General features: G+C 49.4%; 1 protein-coding gene across 4 annotated transcripts in view; it reads left to right on the top strand.

Moving 5' to 3' along the window:
- The window catches only part of FAM13B (family with sequence similarity 13 member B), a 476,175-nt gene that overhangs the window by 62,693 nt on the left and 394,326 nt on the right, over positions 1-19,156 (top strand). For all 4 annotated transcript variants that reach the window (XM_086942255.1, XM_086942256.1, XM_086942257.1 and 1 more), the window contains 3 exons: positions 2,913-3,095; positions 5,493-5,705; positions 14,907-15,084. In XM_086942255.1, the coding sequence (XP_086798381.1) occupies positions 2,948-3,095; positions 5,493-5,705; positions 14,907-15,084 (539 nt within the window). In that variant the 5' untranslated portion in view covers positions 2,913-2,947. The remainder of the gene's footprint in view (positions 1-2,912; positions 3,096-5,492; positions 5,706-14,906; positions 15,085-19,156) is intronic.

The raw sequence follows: 19,156 nt of genomic DNA, 5'->3' as shown, positions 1-19,156 counted from the left end.
CCTCACCCGACACCCTGCACTCTTGTCCTCATTCGCTGACCTTTGTACTGCACCACCATATGCACTGCACTCCTGTCCTCATTGGCTGACCTTTCTACTGCACCACCATACGCACTGCACTCCTGTCCTCACTCGCTGACCTTTGTACTGCACCACCATATGCACTGCACTTCTGTCCTCACTCGCTGAACTCTCTACTGCGCCACCATATGCACTGCACGCCTGTCCTCACTGGCTGGCCTTTCTACTGCGCCACCATACGCACTGCACTCCTGTCCTCACTCGCTGACCTTTGTACTGCACCACCATACGCACTGCACTCCTGTCCTCACTCGCTGACCTTTCTACTGCGCCACCATATGCACTGCACGCCTGTCCTCACTGGCTGGCCTTTCTACTGCGCCACCATACGCACTGCACTCCTGTACTCACTGGCTGATCTTTCAACTACGCCACCATACGCACTGCACTCCTGTACTCACTCGCTGACCCTTCTACAGTAAGGTCTCCTTGGCGCTAGCTGGATCCTGCGCCCTTGGTAGAAGTTACTTGAAGAGAGGGGGGGGGGGGGTGGTGGTGAGTTGAAGGCTTGTCCAGTTTCCTCAGTAAATCACTTCAGGTGGTCCCTGGGTTCCCCTCCCGCTGGGCCAGATCAGTGGGCTAGTTCAGTGTTCCTCACACAGCTTGGTGGGCAGCGCCTAAGCCCTGTCACCCCCAGTGGCATAGGTTCCGGACTAGGCCCTACCGCCTAAGTCTCCTGCGTAGGTTCCCCCAGGTCAGTGATGCCCCAACTACTCTCTCTCAGGAAAGTTTTCCTCCCTTTCCTTATATAGCGGCAGTTGACAGTGGCAGTTGGTGTCACCTCCCCTGTTCTGGAAGGTTCCAGGAGCTTCCCTCATTCTAGCTATGGCAGGCTAGCATTGCAACATTGTTTAAGGGTTCCAGCCAGCTCCTGGCTACTAGAGTGTGCCTAAATGGTGGTTTCACTCGGAGGTGGCCCGTGATTTCACTTGGGGGGGGGGGGGTTCTGAAAGATCACGCATGACAGGGCCCAAGTCATGCTAGTGGCTCCCGATTGGGCGAGGAGATTGTGCTTCCCTGTAGTACTGTCAGGTGCGAACCTTGGTAATATGATGCGGGGGGTTGAGCTTCAGATTTCCCAAATATCACTCTGGGATGTTTTGTTAAAACACAATATGAGCAGCAGGACATGAGGAATGCTTAACGAGCAGTGGAAAGAGAAAGGAGGGTGTTTTTATGGGCTTCAAAATGGAGACGTGTTTGTCAATGTGGTCATGTAAAAGTCTCTGGTGAAATCAGACACTTCACCATACACAACTGAAAGCACTTGTAACCAACTATTTATAACTGAATACATTTGGGGGGGTGAGGGGGTAACGCTCCCTGAAACTACCTTCCTTTCACAGCAGCCGGCAGGGTCCTGCACCTCCGTGATTGGAGATTCAGCAGCATTCGCTGATGGCTTTCAGTCTCCCTCTCAAAGTAGTTGGTTTGATCTTCGCCACCAGGCGTCCTCCCACCAAAATGGTTTTTGTGGCCTCTGGAAGCAGTCTGCTGTAGGGTATTTTTCCTGCAGCCCCCAGTCTCTACAGGCGCAGTTTGTGTGACGTAAAATTTCGGCTTTCGATAGCCCAGCAACACCTTGCTATGGCTGCAGATAAAGGTTACTTATCATTGTTCCGTCGACCCGATCAGCCATAGTTATTCAAATCATCTATTGTGATTCATTTTTTGGAAGAGCTGATCGGCATGTTCCAGCCAACACTTTGTGATGCCTCGGTGGGATCTTAATGTGCCCCTTACTTACCTCACTTGGGCCCCTTTTGTACCAATGCACTGCTGTTCATAGGTATCACCTCGGCTCGTCAGTGAGTGAGTTACAAATGCGGTCTGTTCAGCTGCTTTACATCACTTTCTTTCCCAACAAACTTGTATTGAGGATCCCAAGAAAGCCTTGAGCTTCTACATCGATAGCATCAGAGTACATCGGGAAGATGATCAGCTTGCTGTGGTTTTATTCTGGAGAAAGCTGTACTGAAGATGATCTCTAGATGGATTGTCTTCTGCATCAATATTTATTGCGGACTGGCTAAAAAACATCCTCCGGAAGGTGTACAGCTCATGCCATCCATGCAAACGATTCTACCACTGCGTTGGAGCGCGGTGTCTCACTCTTATCTGCCAGGCAGCTGTGTGAGCATCAATTCATAAGTTACCAAAGCGCTACTGCCTGGATAGCCTGGTCTGGTAGAAAGGGCGGGTAGCTCGTTCTATCCTGCAGGATTTCTTTGGATGAGTCATTCCACAGACCTGCTGCCTAAACAGGTACTGATTTGGTATCTATTCACAAGGTGAGGAATCAATGGTTAGCATCTATCGGAAGAAAGTTACCTTCCGTAACGCCTTTTCTTGTGGATACCCTAACCCCAGATCCTTTGCTGGCTCGAGCTCCTCCCCATTCTGTCTAATGGAATCATTTTAATAAGATTCCAATCTATAAATCCGATTGCTGGTGGAGTCCGATTTTTAAGGACTTCACATCCGACATATCTGAAGGGCTTGATGTCACTTCTGTGGCGTGGCGGACCTGATGCCAAACCTACCGACTCGCTAGAGTTCCGGTGAAAATCTTCCTATTCAGTCTTGTGACGAGGGTGTTCACAAGATGAGGACTCTGCACCAAAAAGAGCGTTACCAGAGGTAAGTAACTTTCTTCTGCACTACTGGTCTGTCCATGCAGTGGTATAGTGCTGTGATCAGCTGTGTGCACCGAACGCGGCACCTCACGAGCTCATCTGTATGCTGCTGATCTGCTGTCAGTGCACCGTTGTGTGATGCACGTTGTGGTCTGTAATGTTCTAAATGTACGGTTTGTGTGCTCTGTTTTACAGAAAAGGCAGCTGTGACTTCGTGCGGCAGCAGAGATATGAGGAAGAGCTCCTCCCCTTCCTCTGGTAACGTTAATGCCGGCAAGATCTTTGGGATTCCGCTCGATGAGCTTCAGCAAGAACGACAGGCCGACAATGAGGTTCCATTCATTATCCGACACATTGTGGACTATATTGAGGAACACGGTAGGACACACATATTAAATCATTTCAAACTTTAAACGTATCCCCTGCAATAGGAATTCGATCCCACAATATGGGATGGACCCATGTGGTGCAAAATCAACAAATGTTAAACGAGACACCGTCCCTTTTTACCTTTGCAATGCGGGAGCGGATGGAAAGAATTATTAATGCATCTTTGTCGCCTCTTTCAGCCTCATTAGTTCCCGGTACCCTCCGCCAGGCCTCATGTGAGGCTATCCTTTTCGCCTCCTCCAGGCCTCATGTGAGGCTGTCCTTGTCGCCTCTTTCAGCCTCATTAGTTCCCTCCTCCAGGCCTCATGTGAGGCTATCCTTGTCGCCTCCTCCAGGCCTCATGTGAGGCTATCCTTGTCGCCTCCTCCAGGCCTCATGTGAGGCTATCCTTGTCTCCTCCGCCAGGCCTCAAGTGAGGCTATCCTTGTCGCCTCCGCCAGGCCTCAAGTGAGGCTATCCTTGTCGCCTCCGCCAGGCCTCAATTGAGGCTGTCCTTGTCGCCTCCGCCAGGCCTCAATTGAGGCTGTCCTTGTCGCCTCCGCCTGGCCTCAATTGAGGCTGTCCTTGTCGCCTCCGCCAGGCCTCACGTGAGGCTGTCCTTGTTGCCTCCGCCAGGTCTCACGTGAGGCTGTCCTTGACGCCTCTGCCAGGCCTCACGTGAGGCTGTCCTTGTCTCCTCTGCCAGGCCTCACGTGAGGCTGTCCTTGTCTCCTCTGCCAGGCCTCACGTGAGGCTGTCCTTGTCGCCTCCGCCAGAACTCAAGTGAGGCTGTCCTTGTCGCCTCCGCCAGGCCTCAAGTGAGGCTGTTCTTGTCGCCTCCGCCAGGCCTCAAGTGAGGCTATCCTTGTCGCCTCCGCCAGGCCTCAAGTGAGGCTGTCCTTGTCGCCTCTTTCAGCCTCATTAGTTCCCTCCTCCAGCCTCATGTGAGGCTATCCTTGTCGCCTCCTCCAGGCCTCATGTGTGGCTATCCTTGTTGCCTCCTCCAGGCCTCTAGTGAGGCTATCCTTGTCTCCTCCGCCAGGCCTCTAGTGAGGCTATCCTTGTCGCCTCCGCCAGGCCTCTAGTGAGGCTATCCTTGTCGCCTCCGCCAGGCCTCTAGTGAGGCTATCCTTGTCGCCTCCGCCAGGCCTCTAGTGAGGCTATCCTTGTCGCCTCCGCCAGGCCTCTAGTGAGGCTATCCTTGTCGCCTCCGCCAGGCCTCTAGTGAGGCTATCCTTGTCGCCTCCGCCAGGCCTCTAGTGAGGCTATCCTTGTCGCCTCCGCCAGGCCTCTAGTGAGGCTGTCCTTGTCGCCTCCGCCAGGCCTCAAGTGAGGCTGTCCTTGTCGCCTCTGCCTGGCCTCACGTGAGGCTGTCCTTGTCGCCTCCGCCAGGCCTCACGTGAGGCTGTCCTTGTCACCTCCTTATTAGTTCCCGGCACCCTTCTCCTGGCCTCATGTGAGGCTATCCTTGTCGTCTGTTTCAGCCTCATTAGTTCCCAGTACCCTCCGCCAGACCTCATGTGAGGCTATCCTTGTCGTCTGTTTCAGCCTCAAGTGAGGCTATCCTTGTCACCTGTTTCAGCCTCATTAGTTCCCTGGATTAGTAAATTGGTCACAATTAACTTAGTGAATTATCTATGTATAAATACTGTTTTTTATTTTATTTTTCAGGTTGTTGCTTATTTTTTAACATAATTGCTTGTCCTGAAGAAGGTGGAGAGAATAGTCAAAACCACCGAAACGCCGAGCCGGCATTTTTTTGTGCTATAATTTAGATGTAATTTGATATTGAATATTTGTCTTACTGATTTTTAAATTATGAATGCATTTTAATGTTATAGAATGGTTAGATTAATGAATTAAACTGAATCCATGGTTTTATCTGTGAGGAAATTATATCTTCGAGAATTTGAATCAAGTAAGGATCTTTTTCTTTTAATTCAGCACAATATATATTGTATTTATATTTATGAAAGACAGTGTAATAAATCTGACTTTTACATGAATACAAGTATGAGTGTTCAGTGATACATTTTTTGTTTATTAGTGACAAAGACTTTCTTATGCCCATTAGCCATATGATGATATGAGCCAGTGAATGTGTACTAAGGAAAGGGAGATATGTTTTTATTGGCTAATCTACTCTGTGACCCTGTCCCTTTTCTTAACAATAGGGTCCCGCTCCCATTTCTGTGGATTGTCCTTTACAACGCCAATAGCTTAAACTCTAGGAAATGCGAGTCCTTTTGCATTGCAAATGCTTGTTCTATTTGAGTTCAATGTTCATGCTCGCAGTGTTGTCAGTCCAGTGCTGTGACCTGTTGAGAAGCAGCAATTTGAAAACGCCTTTTGCTTTGCAGTAGTCTCTGGTACACCAGGTTGAAGTATTATCTTTTCTCTAATTAGGACATCTGGACCAAGAGGGCCTGTTTCAAGTGAATGGAAATGCGGAGACGGTAGAGTGGCTTCGCCGTAGGTACGATAGTGGAGAAGAGGTGGACCTGGTCAAGGAAGCAGATGTTCCTTCAGCCATAAGTCTTCTTCGATATTTCCTTCAGGAACTTCCAGAACCTGTCATTCCCGCCACCCTGCACACCCACTTAATGCAGCTTTCACAAGGTATGCTTGGTATTTGGCTGTCGTCGTGCACGCCTGGTATTTATAGCATTGTGTTGGTGCAGACCAGGATCTATTGGGGACCTGCCAAGTTAGAGGGTGTATCCCTGGAAACCTATTACTTCAAGAATACTTGTGAAAAACGGAGCTTAACTGCTGGGGCTGCATTTCTTCTCTGAGCTGTCTTATGCAGCAAATTCACTGATGTGAGATAAAAGTATTGTTCTCCAGGTGTTTTATCTGCACAGGAAAACGTCATTCATTCAAAACTATATTATGGCAATAAAGGAACATTTAGGATAAGCTATTTAAAAGCAACTAATCTGCTTAAGTAATGAGAGGTAGACGTGTGTGAGGCAGAGTCAAACCCGTAGCCGAGCCAGATGGTATACACCTGTTACAACGCATTTGTTACAACGCAATACTGTTACAACGCGACTTTTACAACGCATACCATTACAACGCATTGCGCTGGGGGGCGCTCTAGGATAGGGAATAAGTATAATTTACTATCCAACACCTTCCCTAGGGTCCACGGGGACTGGAGTTAGAATAGTAAATTATACTTACCACTATCCAGCACCTCAAAGCGCTATGCGTTGTAATGGTATGCGTTGTAATGGTCGCGTTGTAACAGTAGGTAGTTGTAATGGTATGCGTTGTAACATGGTACATCCGAGCCAGATTCACGTCCACTAAGCTGTTCTTTCCTGCCCCCTGCCTCAATTGGTTCGTGGTCCTGGCCCGAGCTTGGTTGGTGTGCTGTGCCATGATGGAGAGTCTAAGATACTAGGGCTGGTTGACCAGTTCAAGCTTTCTTTCTCCTCCTCTCACTGTTTCTCTTTTTAATCTGTTGTAATGAGGAAACAAGCTACCAAGGACCGGTTTCAAGCAAGCCGGGCTGAAGACGGCTGAAATACCAGAAACCAGTCCTCTGAAGCTTGTTTCCGGTCCAGGGAAGGCATGGCTTGGCAGTTCGGGCTGGACTGTTCCCATGAGGCACAGGGTCAGACTGATTTGCATATGGCCTTATCCGAACTGGGGTGGCAGAGTGGACTGATGAACAGTGATGGATTAAACCCAGATCTGTTGACTGGGTGTGAGTGTTTGATTGGTTCAGATGCTCTGTCCATCTCCACCCCCTTTTGTACCACTTTGTTCACCATAAGATGGCAGGGTATACTCAGACGTGAGTCCCTTGCTCACTTTGCCACTGGATTCAAGCAAGCCGGGCCGAAGACGGCTGAAATACCAGAAACCGGTCCTCGGAAGCTTGTTTCCGGTCCAGGGAAGGCATGACTTGGCAGTTCGGGCTGGACTGTTCCCATGAGGCACAGGGTCAGACTGATTTGCATATGGCCTTGTCCGAACTGGGGTGGCAGAGTGGGCTAAAGAACGGTGATGGATTAAACCCAGATCTGTAGACTGGGTGTGAGTGTTTGATTGGTTCAGATGCTCCGTCCATCACCACCCCCTTTTGTACCACGTGGTATAGCATGGAGCATGCCACTAATTAGTGGGTGAGGGCAGTATTTACAACCTTTTGGGTTTTCCGAAGAGATTCTCTCTTTAATTCCTATGCTATACCCTTTTTTCTTTTTTCCCCCTTATCCATTTGGGGCCAACAGTCCCAATTTTAGTGGGCGATTGATAATTTCTTTATCCCATGTTCGGGGTCCTTCTCGTAAAGTGAGTTCTATAGATTTGTTGGGAGAACGAGGGAAGGCATAATCTCTCAACCCTTCTGTTTGTGGATTTACCCCCTACTTTTTGCCTGATATCTGATGCACTTTGACTGAAAGTTCACGGGGTCCCTGCCAATCAGGTTCCCAGTGCCGGTGTTCTTTTCCCAAACTGTAAATTTGTTTCCACAATTGGCACACTTCTAGCCCACATTTAATTCCCCTGTAAAAGGTGCCATTGGTACCAAGAGTCTTGTGACCAGAGAGGGCCTCTGAGGGCTGCAGCATGTATTGTGCCACCCTCAGAGACCCCTTACCTAACACATACACACTGCCATTGCAGACTGTTTTGGTGCAGACAAAACCTAAGTGAGAGGGTGTTGGTAGAGGCACACGGCCATGAAACCGCTGGGTAAAAGTGCGCTGAATAAATGTTTTTAAATTCAAATACACCTAAGGCTTAAACTGTGGTTCAGAAATTTAAGTTGAGATTCTGTGTGCCACCAGGTAATCACTTGACTGATCACCGGCATAATCGAAATGAACTGAGAAAGCGTTCTCACCAGGTAACGTCCCCTGTATGCACAGCCAAACCCCTGAAGGAGCTTCATCCAATCTTGATCAGCGAATACACAGCAGGTGGTAGTCAAATGATGTTTATTTTACAAGATATTGAAGATCAATTTCAAATTCTTTCAGGTCACAGACGAACCAGACTGCGTAAACAAAGAAACAGAAACAAGAATAGACCCCTTGTCCTCCAAGAGAATAACCAGGAGCCAACTAACCTAACAAAGCAAGAATTAGTCATCAATATTTCCTCTTATCCCTGGAGTCCAGCAGAAATCCGTACTCTCCAAAGGGCGCATCATTTGTCCCTTCCTTTCAATTTAACCCACTTGAAATGGAAGTCTGCTCCAAGTTCATGCGTACCCTCCGCCTCCATCAACCACGCCAAGAACAAGGAACACTCAAAGTGTGGTAAATAAAATTACCAGGACTATTTTTCTATACATTAATAACAATAAGAATAGCTCATAAAATGAGAGGCAGAGTCCGTGGTATCTGAGTCATACGGGCTTTAATTAAAATGACTCGAGTCAACGAGAATCGGGTTCCATCACCACTAAGGTTCAGGAAGGGATATCTAACGTTTTATTAACATCACACATTATATATAGTAAAATCGTACAATTGCAATGAATACAGTAGGCGTAACAAGTGAAAGTAGAGAGAGATCAGGACATATGGGCGTAAAAGAAGGCGGGTAAGGAGGCGTACACGGAGGTGTGTACCAGATGAGTCACAGAGGTGTCATAGGTGGGTGGATGCATAGAGAAAATCTGCAGGGTCAGCAGAAACCTTTTCCCTACATGTGCGCGCAACTGAACATGACGTGAGATTGACGTGTAACTGGGGAGAGCTGGGGGGTTTGACATTAGCACTAGTAGAGGAGACTGGAGTCTGGGATGTCAGAACGACCTGCACCTTTGGCATATCTGATATCTTGTGTTTGGAGGATGTATTATCTGGAGTAAAAGGTCTCTCGGGCAGAGGCTGTTCATCACTGAATGCTAGTGAGTGCATATATTTCTTCGTGCAATGAAAGGGCCGTATGCCTACTATGGCAACGGGTTCAGTAAATCACTTGCATGGAGACAGGAAGGCTGGGCCCTATGCTCTGCAGGCGGAAATATGTTTACCTATTTCACTAGACTGGAATGTGTTTTTGCGGAGGCTGAGCAGATAACTGTAGGCAAAATACCGTCTTGGCAGGCAGGCCAGGCCGGGCCGGGCACCGCTCGACTGGGCAGGGAGTAAGGTAGAGTTCAGGGATCCATACCTAAACTGCAGCTTTCAGAGACAGAAGAGGCTCGGAGCCTGAATTCAGGACCTGGCTCGGCTGAGCTACAAAAACGTGTGTTTCTCGATGTTAAAACGTGTACCATGTGAATGCATTGGCAACGTAGGTTTTAAGGCTGAATTATCGTTTCGTTCATGGAGGACCTGGTAGATGACATGTTAACGTTGGACGCAAATGCTAATGCGTCTTCATTTCGGCCATAGAGGGAAAGTGCATGGGTGTCATGCATATATACTACACGTTGGGGTACACGGAGGGGATACATATATCATATAAAATTCCATTTTCCTCATTCCCTCCTTGTCCCCTACGTTCCCTTCAGGATATATCTATCTTCATGAGACCGTCTATTTGTTCATACAGCATCATTTGCTCGTCCCTTTTTATTCGAGCACGGGAACTGGGAATACAGGCAGTGGCGCACAAGCCGCAAATCGCTGGACCACATTGCAGACAGAGACAGCAACTGAATACTATGAGCAGTATTATTCCTAGGAAGCAGGGCTCTTTTTCGAGGAGGGGGGCAGGCACCGACCACGTACCTCGATGCCCCCTCCTCTCTCACGACGAGGGGCCCGGGACTTAAAGGCACCCTCTGCGAGGCTTCAGGCACAAACGGGGCTCTCTCCAGAGCACAGGGGGCCCCGCACCGGTGCCTCCTCAGCTTCACCTGGGCCCCTCCTCTTCCTCACGGGAACCCGGGGCTTCTGTCGGCCTCCTCCGGCGGGGGCACTCACCGGCGGGGTGGGCACCCGCTCCGGTTCACGGGCACAATCGGGGATCCCCCTCGACCACGGGGACCCCGCACCGGCGCTTCACCCGGGTCCCCCTCCCTCACAGGGACCCAGGGCATTGGGTCGGCTCCTCTTCTCTGGCTGCCGGCCGGCAGCCAATCGCTGCGCGGCCTTTCCGGGCACGGCCGCGCGTGCCAATCCGTGCTTGGCGGGGGCTGGCCGATGACGTGGCCGAGCCCCCGTCACGTGATGCGGGTGACGGGGGGCCTCAGGGCCTAACTCGGCCCTTTCTTCACTTTGGCGGCCCTCTCCTGGCACCAGGGGCTGCGACGATAACCACCCCAGTGGGGGGTCCCCACGACAGCGCCGGGCCGCGGCTGTGATTTTCAACAATCTACCACCGGCGCAAGGCAGCGCCAACACTCCTCGGCGGCAATAAGGGGTAGGCTCCCTTCTATTTAATTATTTATATGGCGCTATTCACAGCGCACCGCTCCTCCCTTGGCCCACATAGTTCTCAGGGCCAACAGCACTTCGGGGGCCACACCAGTCACAGGGCATAGTGCCACAGTCCCTCGGGGGCACAATCCCCCCCGGGCAGCTCCACAGGCAGCAACAGTCTTTGGACCCACAGCGCTTAGGGGCAATATCGCAGTTTATGCCAGTCAGCCATCCACAGTCCCTCGGGGGCACAATCCTCCCCGGGCAGCTCCTCACGACCCAGCACTCTTCCACAGGGCCACAGCTTCACAAGAGGGGGTAGACAGTCCCACTCCTCACCTCCTGGGCGCTTCTTCCACGCAACGCTGGCGTCGTACCCGGGCCAAACAGCATCAGTGACCTGGGTAGGGGCCCTCCTTTGTCAGGGGACCGGGGGACAGCAGAGGGGGGGGGGTGCAGGGCCCAGCTCACGGGCCCAGCTCACAGGCCCATGTGGCGGTAGCACCTCACCTCATGGGCCTGTGAGCTGGGCCCTGCACCCCTAAACACCCCCCTAACCCCCCCTCTGCTGTCCCCTAGGCCCCTGAAGGAGGAGGGCCCACCTAGGTCCCTGTCACTATTGGGACCTATTGGGACCTTGAACCACGCCAGGTGAGGAGTGTGCCCCAGTGGCTGGCTGTGGAACTGTTCGCCCCCTGTGAGGTGTGCCTGCCAGACGCTGTGCTGCGAAGCGCTGTATGGGGAGGATTGTTCCCCCAAGAAGCTGTGCTGTGAGGAGCTGACTGTTAAGCGCTATAGCTTCGAAGCGCTAGAGAAGTGAAGTGCTGCTGGCCTTTCAATTGCGATGTGATCGGCCTTCCAAGCGCTGTCCTGAGCGCTGTGCTGCGTGGGACTTTCCTGCTCCACCCCGCGCTGTGATCCCTTGAAGCGCTGGGGCTGTGTGGCCTGAAGGAACTGTGAGGAGGATAGCGCCACGGGAGCCTACCACCTAGCATTCAGAAAGCAACTTAAAACCTGGATATTTGACAAGTAATCCCCCACCCTTCCTCAAGCGCCTTGAGACCCTCTGGGTATGTAGCGCGCTATATAAATTATTTGACTTTGACTTTGTTTTGGCGCGCTTTTGACCCGTGAACAGGGCGAGTGTCACCCCGCAAGATAAATAATTAAATAAAAGGGAGCCTACCCCTTATTGTAGCCGAAAATCACCTCCGTGGCCCGGCGCTGTCGAGGGGACCCCCCGCTGTGGTGGGCATCGTTACGGCGGCCCCCGGTACCAGGAGAGGGCCGCCGAAGTGAAGGGAGGGCTGCGCTAGGCCCCGAAGCCAGCGCGGCCAGCATCACGTGGCGGGGGCGCCGGTGACGTCACCCGCCACACCCCCGGCCCGCCACGCACGGATTGGCCCGAGCGGCCGTGCCCCCGGAAGGCCGCACAGGGATTGGCTGCCGGCCGGGCAGCCTAACTAGGCCGGAAGAAGCTCAGTCAGAGCTGCGGGGCTCCCGTGGTGAAGAGGGAGCCCCGTTTGTGGTGGAAGAGATGCCTGCAGCCTCTCGGAGGCTGCCTTAAAGTCCCGTGTGCTTGGGAGGAAGGAGGGGCCCGGCTGTTGCGAGGATGGGGCATCGAGGCACGGGTTCGGTGCCTGCCCCGCCTCTGCCTCAGAATCCCGGTGAAGCGCTGCTGCTGGCGGGGCTCTCCTGAGCTGAAGAGAGCCCCGCGCGCCCAAGCCGGCTGCAAGACTGCCCTGTCTGTCTGTGCTCCGCGAGGAGGAGCAGCACCGGAGGAAAGCCTCGGCAGTGGGGAGGCCAGAGCCCCTGACGTCGGCAGAGCCTCGGGACAGCCCGGCGATGGTATGCTGTGTGGAGCGTGGAGACGCCAACGGGACACAGGGTTGGTGTCCGCAGCCACCCAATACCCCCCCCCCCCCCCCCCCACCTCCCACCACCTGGTTAACTGATAAGGGCCCGAGTACCCAGAACACAGGTAAAGGCCGGCCCCGTTTGTGCTGGAAGTACTTTGCACTGGGCTAGGATACTACCTAGGCCCCACTGAACTGCCTACAGAGACCCCGGTTCATCATAAATGCCACATGGGAAATGTTTGATGCACATGGCCAGGTGATATGCCTAATGAAATGCACATTTTTACCTGTTGCCTGATGTTGCCTGAAATGTTTAGGCCTGATGATGGCGTAAACCTGTATGTACCCTTTTAGTACAGGTGTCCTGCCCCTTGGCTGTCCTGACGGGTTATTCCAAGCCCCATGTTATATCCCATGTTAAAGAGCAAGCCTTGCTGCGTTATTACAGGTGCTCCTGTCTGTGTTATCGTGCTGTGGTGACCTGCCTACGGTTATGCCTAAGCTAGGGGGATTGATGCCCCAGGTGCAATGGGAATCAGGCCTGGTCTAACTTAGGGGTAGCCCCTGAAGCTAATGTTATTGATGCCAATGTACTGCCTGATGTTGTGTTGCGGGTTGGGGGCTAAGGAGTCGTGCTCCCCAGGTCTTTTCCCTAAGGCTACAGCACTGGGGTTCTGCATGCCCTGTAGATCTTGCGAAGGCGGCCTAATGGTCCTTTGGTTATACCCGCCTGCTATTAGATGCTGGGATGCCATGATGTCTTTCCTTACAGGGGATATGCTGAAGTTATAATGCCTGATGGGGGGGTTATGTATGATGTTGTATTTTGTAATTTCAGCCTCCTACCAAGGAGTAAGGCCTGAGCTGGCCCTGCCTGACGCGTACTTCCCATAGGTGGATGGTTGAAGAAACCTTGTTGTGTTCTATTACAGGTGTTCCTGCCTGATGTTAATGCAGGGTGATTCCTATTCTTTTTGCAGGAGTCGCCAATGCCAGCTATTTTGGGTTCTTACCCCTAATGTTTGATGTCATGCTTAATGGGCGTCCACGGCAAGTGTTTTCTTCCCTCATATTGATGTCGCTGATGTCACATGCCAAGTGTAACCTTTTTATATTTCAGCTAGACACTATGGACTTATTTACAGTTTCAGTCTTGTTCCCAATTACCTTGTAAATAATCCCCCGGGCATACACTGCCCTGGCGCTCGCTAGCGCCTTGTTGTGATCGCGGCCTATGTTATGTTTACCCTTGCAGGTTGGAGTCCATAGAGAACTTACTAATTTTCCAACTCAAGCTGGTGTCGTGCCTCTTTTGTGGTGTGCCTGGTGTGTCTGTCTGTGGGTACTACGTGAGTGCTTCCCATGTCCTCCGAAGTTTGGCCTGCCCGCTTGGTTCCGTGCTACCCCCCTGGAGATTTGGTAACCCCATTTCTTACAGATTGCAATTGTAAATGTACTTTGATTTGATAATAGTAGAGTTACTGATAATGCAATGCTTTTCAAGTATAGTATATACTTTGAATGAGCTTTTGAGTAAAATTACAGGTATGTAGCCTTGGTTGTGAAAAAAAAAAATTACAGGTATGTAACTTTTGAGATTACTTTTCTACACTGGGACATTTCATGCAAACAGGTAAGTAAAATCGTTTTTGTTAGTACAATTTTACAGAATTTCCCTAGGTTCCAACTCCACACTTAGAAACTTTTCATAGAAAAACAGTCAACGTTCTCCTATGGAGGAAAATGGTGTTATTCGTTTTAAGTTTTACTTTGTTGTAGGAATTGGTATTCTGGGGTTAGACTCCAGGGTCCCCTAGGGTCAAGGATGCACTCTTGTTACACCCTCAGCGGCACTAGGGCGGCCGGGTTTAGAGTTCTGAGGCCCAATGTTATCCAATAAGGGATAGGGAGCCTCCGGTTGGTGGCTGCTGACTAGCAGGCCACAGGACTGTGGGAGCAAAGCCCCTGGACTTAAGTTCATCTTGTAAACCACCCTTTAATTTTAGAAATCCATGAGATTACAATTGTTCTAATCATTCATTTTGTGCGTCTTTGGTCAGACATTTAATCGTTTAGGACACTGACAATGTATAATATATATATATATATATATTCCCTAATACGAAGTATGAATGTATGGATGAATGATTGTACTTAGAATGTTGTATAGCTCTTGTTCTGTGATCTAACAAAATGTCTTTAAATATATATTGCAATAAATAATTTTGTATTTTCCTATCCCTAATGTCACTACTTTCATTTTATATAAAGTTGCTTAGATTGAAGTAGCCTTAGGAACTTCACTGCATGTAGTTCCCTGCCTAGGTGTACTTCTTACTAGTTTCAGGAGACCCCTAGTCTTTACACTTTTTTACGAGCAGCGCATCAAACCATTTCACTGTTTGACAAACTTGCAGCCTAAATCCATCGCTGTGCTGCGTGACCCACATCAGGACTTCCGACTGGCTTATTGGGGGTGGTCTTGAAGGAATGTCCCACAGTGACACAATTATATTAAGTTCATAAGAATCCATTCTCAAATGCAACTTTTTTTGCAAGGTTCTAAATGTGTTTCATAGGATTTCAGTTTTAAGCTCTTAATAATTTAATGTCCTTCCTTGTAGATTTTACTAATGAAGATGAGTTTGGGAAGAAGTTAAAGTACCTCCTTCTGCAGCTTCCAGCCCAAAACTTTAGTTTGCTGAAGTTTCTGTGCCGATTTCTCTCCAACGTGGTGTCTCAGAATGAAGAAGTGTGGTCTCCGAGTGCGGTGGCAGCGGTCTTCGGTCCAGATGTCTTCCGGTAAGGAGGTTTCCCACTTGTTGTTTGGTTCTTTACACAATGAGGTATAAGGAAGGATTAAAGTTTGAAATTGTGAACCGCTGGTAAAACAAGTAATCCAATCATTCATTCTTGGGGACACTTGAAACATGAGAACTGTGCCTCTAGGTGAGCCGCCAACTGCTGGAAATTGGACCTCTGCACGCCTGGTTGTGGGAAGGTTTGTATGCTGCCGCCTCCCTCTGCATAGGGGGTGAGTGCCTGTGCCTTTTGTTCTCCTGCAGGATTGATCCTTGAACACAGAGAGGCAATATTAAGCCAGCGCTTCACAAAACAAACATGCGACATTGGATCTTACGACAAATGTCAGCATTTTTAAAAAACTTTGCCTCGTCAACTTGTTATTCATGTGCAGAGGATCTAAATTCTCACCTCCCTTCTCCAAGAAGACCCATTTCACGAATCCTAAGGAATTTGAAAACCTATCCTAGCGCTGCTGTAACCTGGCCATGCTTCCAGAAGTACGTGCAGACATGTTTAGGGAATTCTTAATCACGCTTGCATGGTTGTACGTCGTGTACGATTGTACACAAAGGTGGCCTCACATTATTAAAACAATCAAAACAAGGGTAGCAAGTCCAGTCGTAGGCCTACCTAATATTTTGCAGTGACCACCCAAAAACCACATTTATAAATTAAATATACATATTTATTGTTCATCTGTACACAATACAATTTAAAAAAATCAACCTACTCCACACACCGTGTGTACATAGTGGACTATTCAAAAACAACAGTTGATGGACAGAATGCAGAACAATGCCATACATTCACCCCAGTACAGAGATCTGGGCCTAAATCCATCGCTTTTTTGCTCACCATGCCACTGGAGTCCAGCTATCCTGGCTGAAGACGGCTGATAGCCAGAAACCGGTCCTTGGATGCTTGATTACGATCCAGGGAAGACATGGCTTGGCAGTTTGGGCTGGACTGTTCCTATGAGGCAAAGGGTCAAGACTGATTTGCATATGGCCATATCTGAACTGGGGTGGCTTGGTGAGCAAAATAACGATGGATTACACCCAGATCTGTGACTGGGGGTGAATGTTTTGCCTTTGTGCAACATTCCGTCCATCACCTTGTGTGTTTTTCCATAGTGGACTATTCTCCTGCTCAGCATATGAGCCAAATCAAAGTCGATTTTATAATTTAAAAAAAGACAATCTTTTGAGTTTGCGCCCTGTTTCTGTCTACAACCGTTCATTTACATTTTTAAGATGAGCTAAGTTCGAACATATTTAAACATGAGCCGATCCAAAAGTTACATGAGCCGGCTCATGTTTCACGGTACCCGCCGCTTTTAGTGCGAATGCAGATCCTTTCATTTAATATTTTTATACATTCCTCAATATTTAAAATCTGTAGCAGAGGGAGGGACAGAAAGTGCATTTTTATTTTCATTATACACTAACTAGCCGTGCCACATTTTCATTCTGTCCCAATACTCCTCCACGCAGATGATGCGGTGTTCAGAGCAAGAACTGATGGACCTGCACAGACCAGCCGTGGAGTTTACAAGATTTATCTATAATTTGGACCTACGGGTCAATGAATGGTGACATACGCACTTCCAAAGAAGCTCCCAAATTTTAGATTGGGTTTATGTAGTATGAAGGTTGTAGACGCCTTCTCCTACCTGGATATCTTGTTTGACAGAAAGTACTCCAGGAAAAAAACATGTTAACCAGTAGAATACTCCAACTGGAGAGGAATAGAACATCCATTTTATCTTTCTTTTTTTTTTTTAAAGCTGGGATCTAAACTCATTCCTAGACCTTTGCACTATACGGCTACGGCTATTTCAGTAGCCACAAATGGGGCAAGGGTATGTTGAAATCTCACCCCTGTAGCGAGAAGATGCCTTTTTTGAAAAGCTGTTGGCTCTTCAAGCAGTTGCTCACACTACACCGGTTACACAGAGCTAGAGGCCCCATCTCTTTCTGATACGCTCCACCTCTCACCCATATTCTTGCGGTGTTCTATGTGGCTCAGGACGATGCTTAGCCTGAAACAGGATATTCTGATGGATTTCCTAGAGTGTCTGAAGTATGTGAAGCATACTCTTAGAGTTCTACGTCTGCTAGATTTGTACGAGAACCCTTCTGATGGTGTGTTCATCTCTAAAGCTTGTATCAAATACATTTTCCTTCAGAAAACAGTTTGGTAGAAGTGATGTTAACGGCAACAAAGTAACAGTGAAGCTGCATCGATTGTCCCCCCTAAATCCCTCGATTATCTACTTAGTTGGCTACTGTGTCTAATCCTCAGCACAAGTTCATTCTATCGAGGTTTCATTTAAAATATGTTCCTTTGATTTCGGGATATCCCAGCAATGTGTATCCTGCCGATGACTTTCCCTTCTGCCCTTGTGATGTGATGTCTTCACACACAGACCTGCACATACTCTTTTTCTGCTCCCTCTATACTGTTCAGAGGAAGAGATTTATAATCCCCATCTTGCTCAGATTTAATTATGGGAGTTGTAGGCCTGCCTGGACCTCTTTCAAATGATGGGAGATCCTGAGGAGTTTGTCATTGTTGTAAATTCCTTTCGCAGATTTGTAGAAAATGCGAGCTCAGTTACTTCATTTCACTAGCTTGAATCCTTCCCCATCGCCAAAATGGGATTCCCTGGTATATCAAAATAGCAATGCAAAGCTAGTTCAAACTGGAAAACCTGGGCCGAGGCCCATTTCAGTTTAACACCCCTCTCTCCAAAAGAAGTCCTTGGTGTGAGAAAATGCCCTCTTTCTTCATGGTTGTCCCCATTCTTTGATGGATTGCTGATGTACTTTGACTGAGTGTAACCTCGGCTCCGGCTAATCGGGTACCCAGTGGCTTTGGTTCTTTCCCTAAAAACTACATTGAAGCCTAAACCCAATTGGCATCTCTGGCCACAGGTCAGCCCCTGGTAAATGGTACCACAGGTACCCAGGGCACTGTGACCAGAGAAGACCCCTAAAGGCTGCAGCACTTATTGTGCCACCCTTAGAAGCCACCCTTAGAAGCCCTGTGCCCTGACACACACACACACTGCCTTTGCAGGCTGCGTGTCTTGGTGCCGAACAAAGTGAAGTCAACCTCCCTGTGTGCCATGCCTACAACCCACTGCCCTGGCATACATCAGTCACCCCTCTAGCTGTGTGCACTATACCAGTGATGAGGGTACAGGTGATTGAGCCCTGTACCCCTACAGTGTCCAAGTCAATTCTTCGACACTATAAATGCAGTGCTGCCATTAAGAGAATATGGGGCTGGGAGTGTGTCATTATGAACTCCACAGCACCATAATGGCCACACTGAAAACTGAGACGTTTGGTATCGAACTTATCAGCACATTAAACCCACACTGATGCCAGTGTGGGATTTAATGAAAAATGCACACAGAGGACATCTTAGAGATGCCCCCTGAAAAACACCCTAACACTAGTGTCGGGGCTGAGTGGCTGCTTTCAGCTGCCACCACCAGATATGTTTGTGGACCCCTGGGTCGAGATCCTGCTGCTCTAGGAGGCCTGAAACAATGCACATCCTGGGACAAGGTGCCAAGCCTCCTTCCTCCAGGATGGGCAGGGTCCATGACATACCTGTAACACCCCTAAATATAGTATTCAGGAGCAACCTTGAACCGTGCCTCTTCAGACAAGAATCAACCAGAAGAAGAAAAGGCACAAAGAAGCTGGGCTGAACTAAGAGGACAACCCCCACTGACTTTGCCCACACCCCTACTGGCCTGTCCCCACCTCAAACCTGTTCCCGCGATATTTCGGTCCTGCCGCCAGCAATCTCGAGAACCTGGAGGAACTGCCTGCCTTCTATACCAAAGACTTTATCTCCCATTAGCACTGGATTTGCTCACCCACAGACTCCGGCCCCAGCCGAAACCACAAGTCTGCACCACTCTGCACCCGATGCCCACAGCCTGAGTTCGAGTGGCCTATGGCCACGAGTTGGTCTCCCTGGTGATCCTGACCTGGGATGTTGAGATCCATGACCTGCCTTGAATCTCCAATCGACGCCTGCAACCCCTTTC

The sequence above is a fragment of the Lissotriton vulgaris genome, chromosome 10 (assembly GCF_964263255.1).
Source record: "Lissotriton vulgaris chromosome 10, aLisVul1.2, whole genome shotgun sequence".
In the NCBI taxonomy this organism is placed as follows: Eukaryota; Metazoa; Chordata; class Amphibia; order Caudata; family Salamandridae; genus Lissotriton; species Lissotriton vulgaris.
This window is presented reverse-complemented; position numbering and strand designations above follow the sequence as displayed.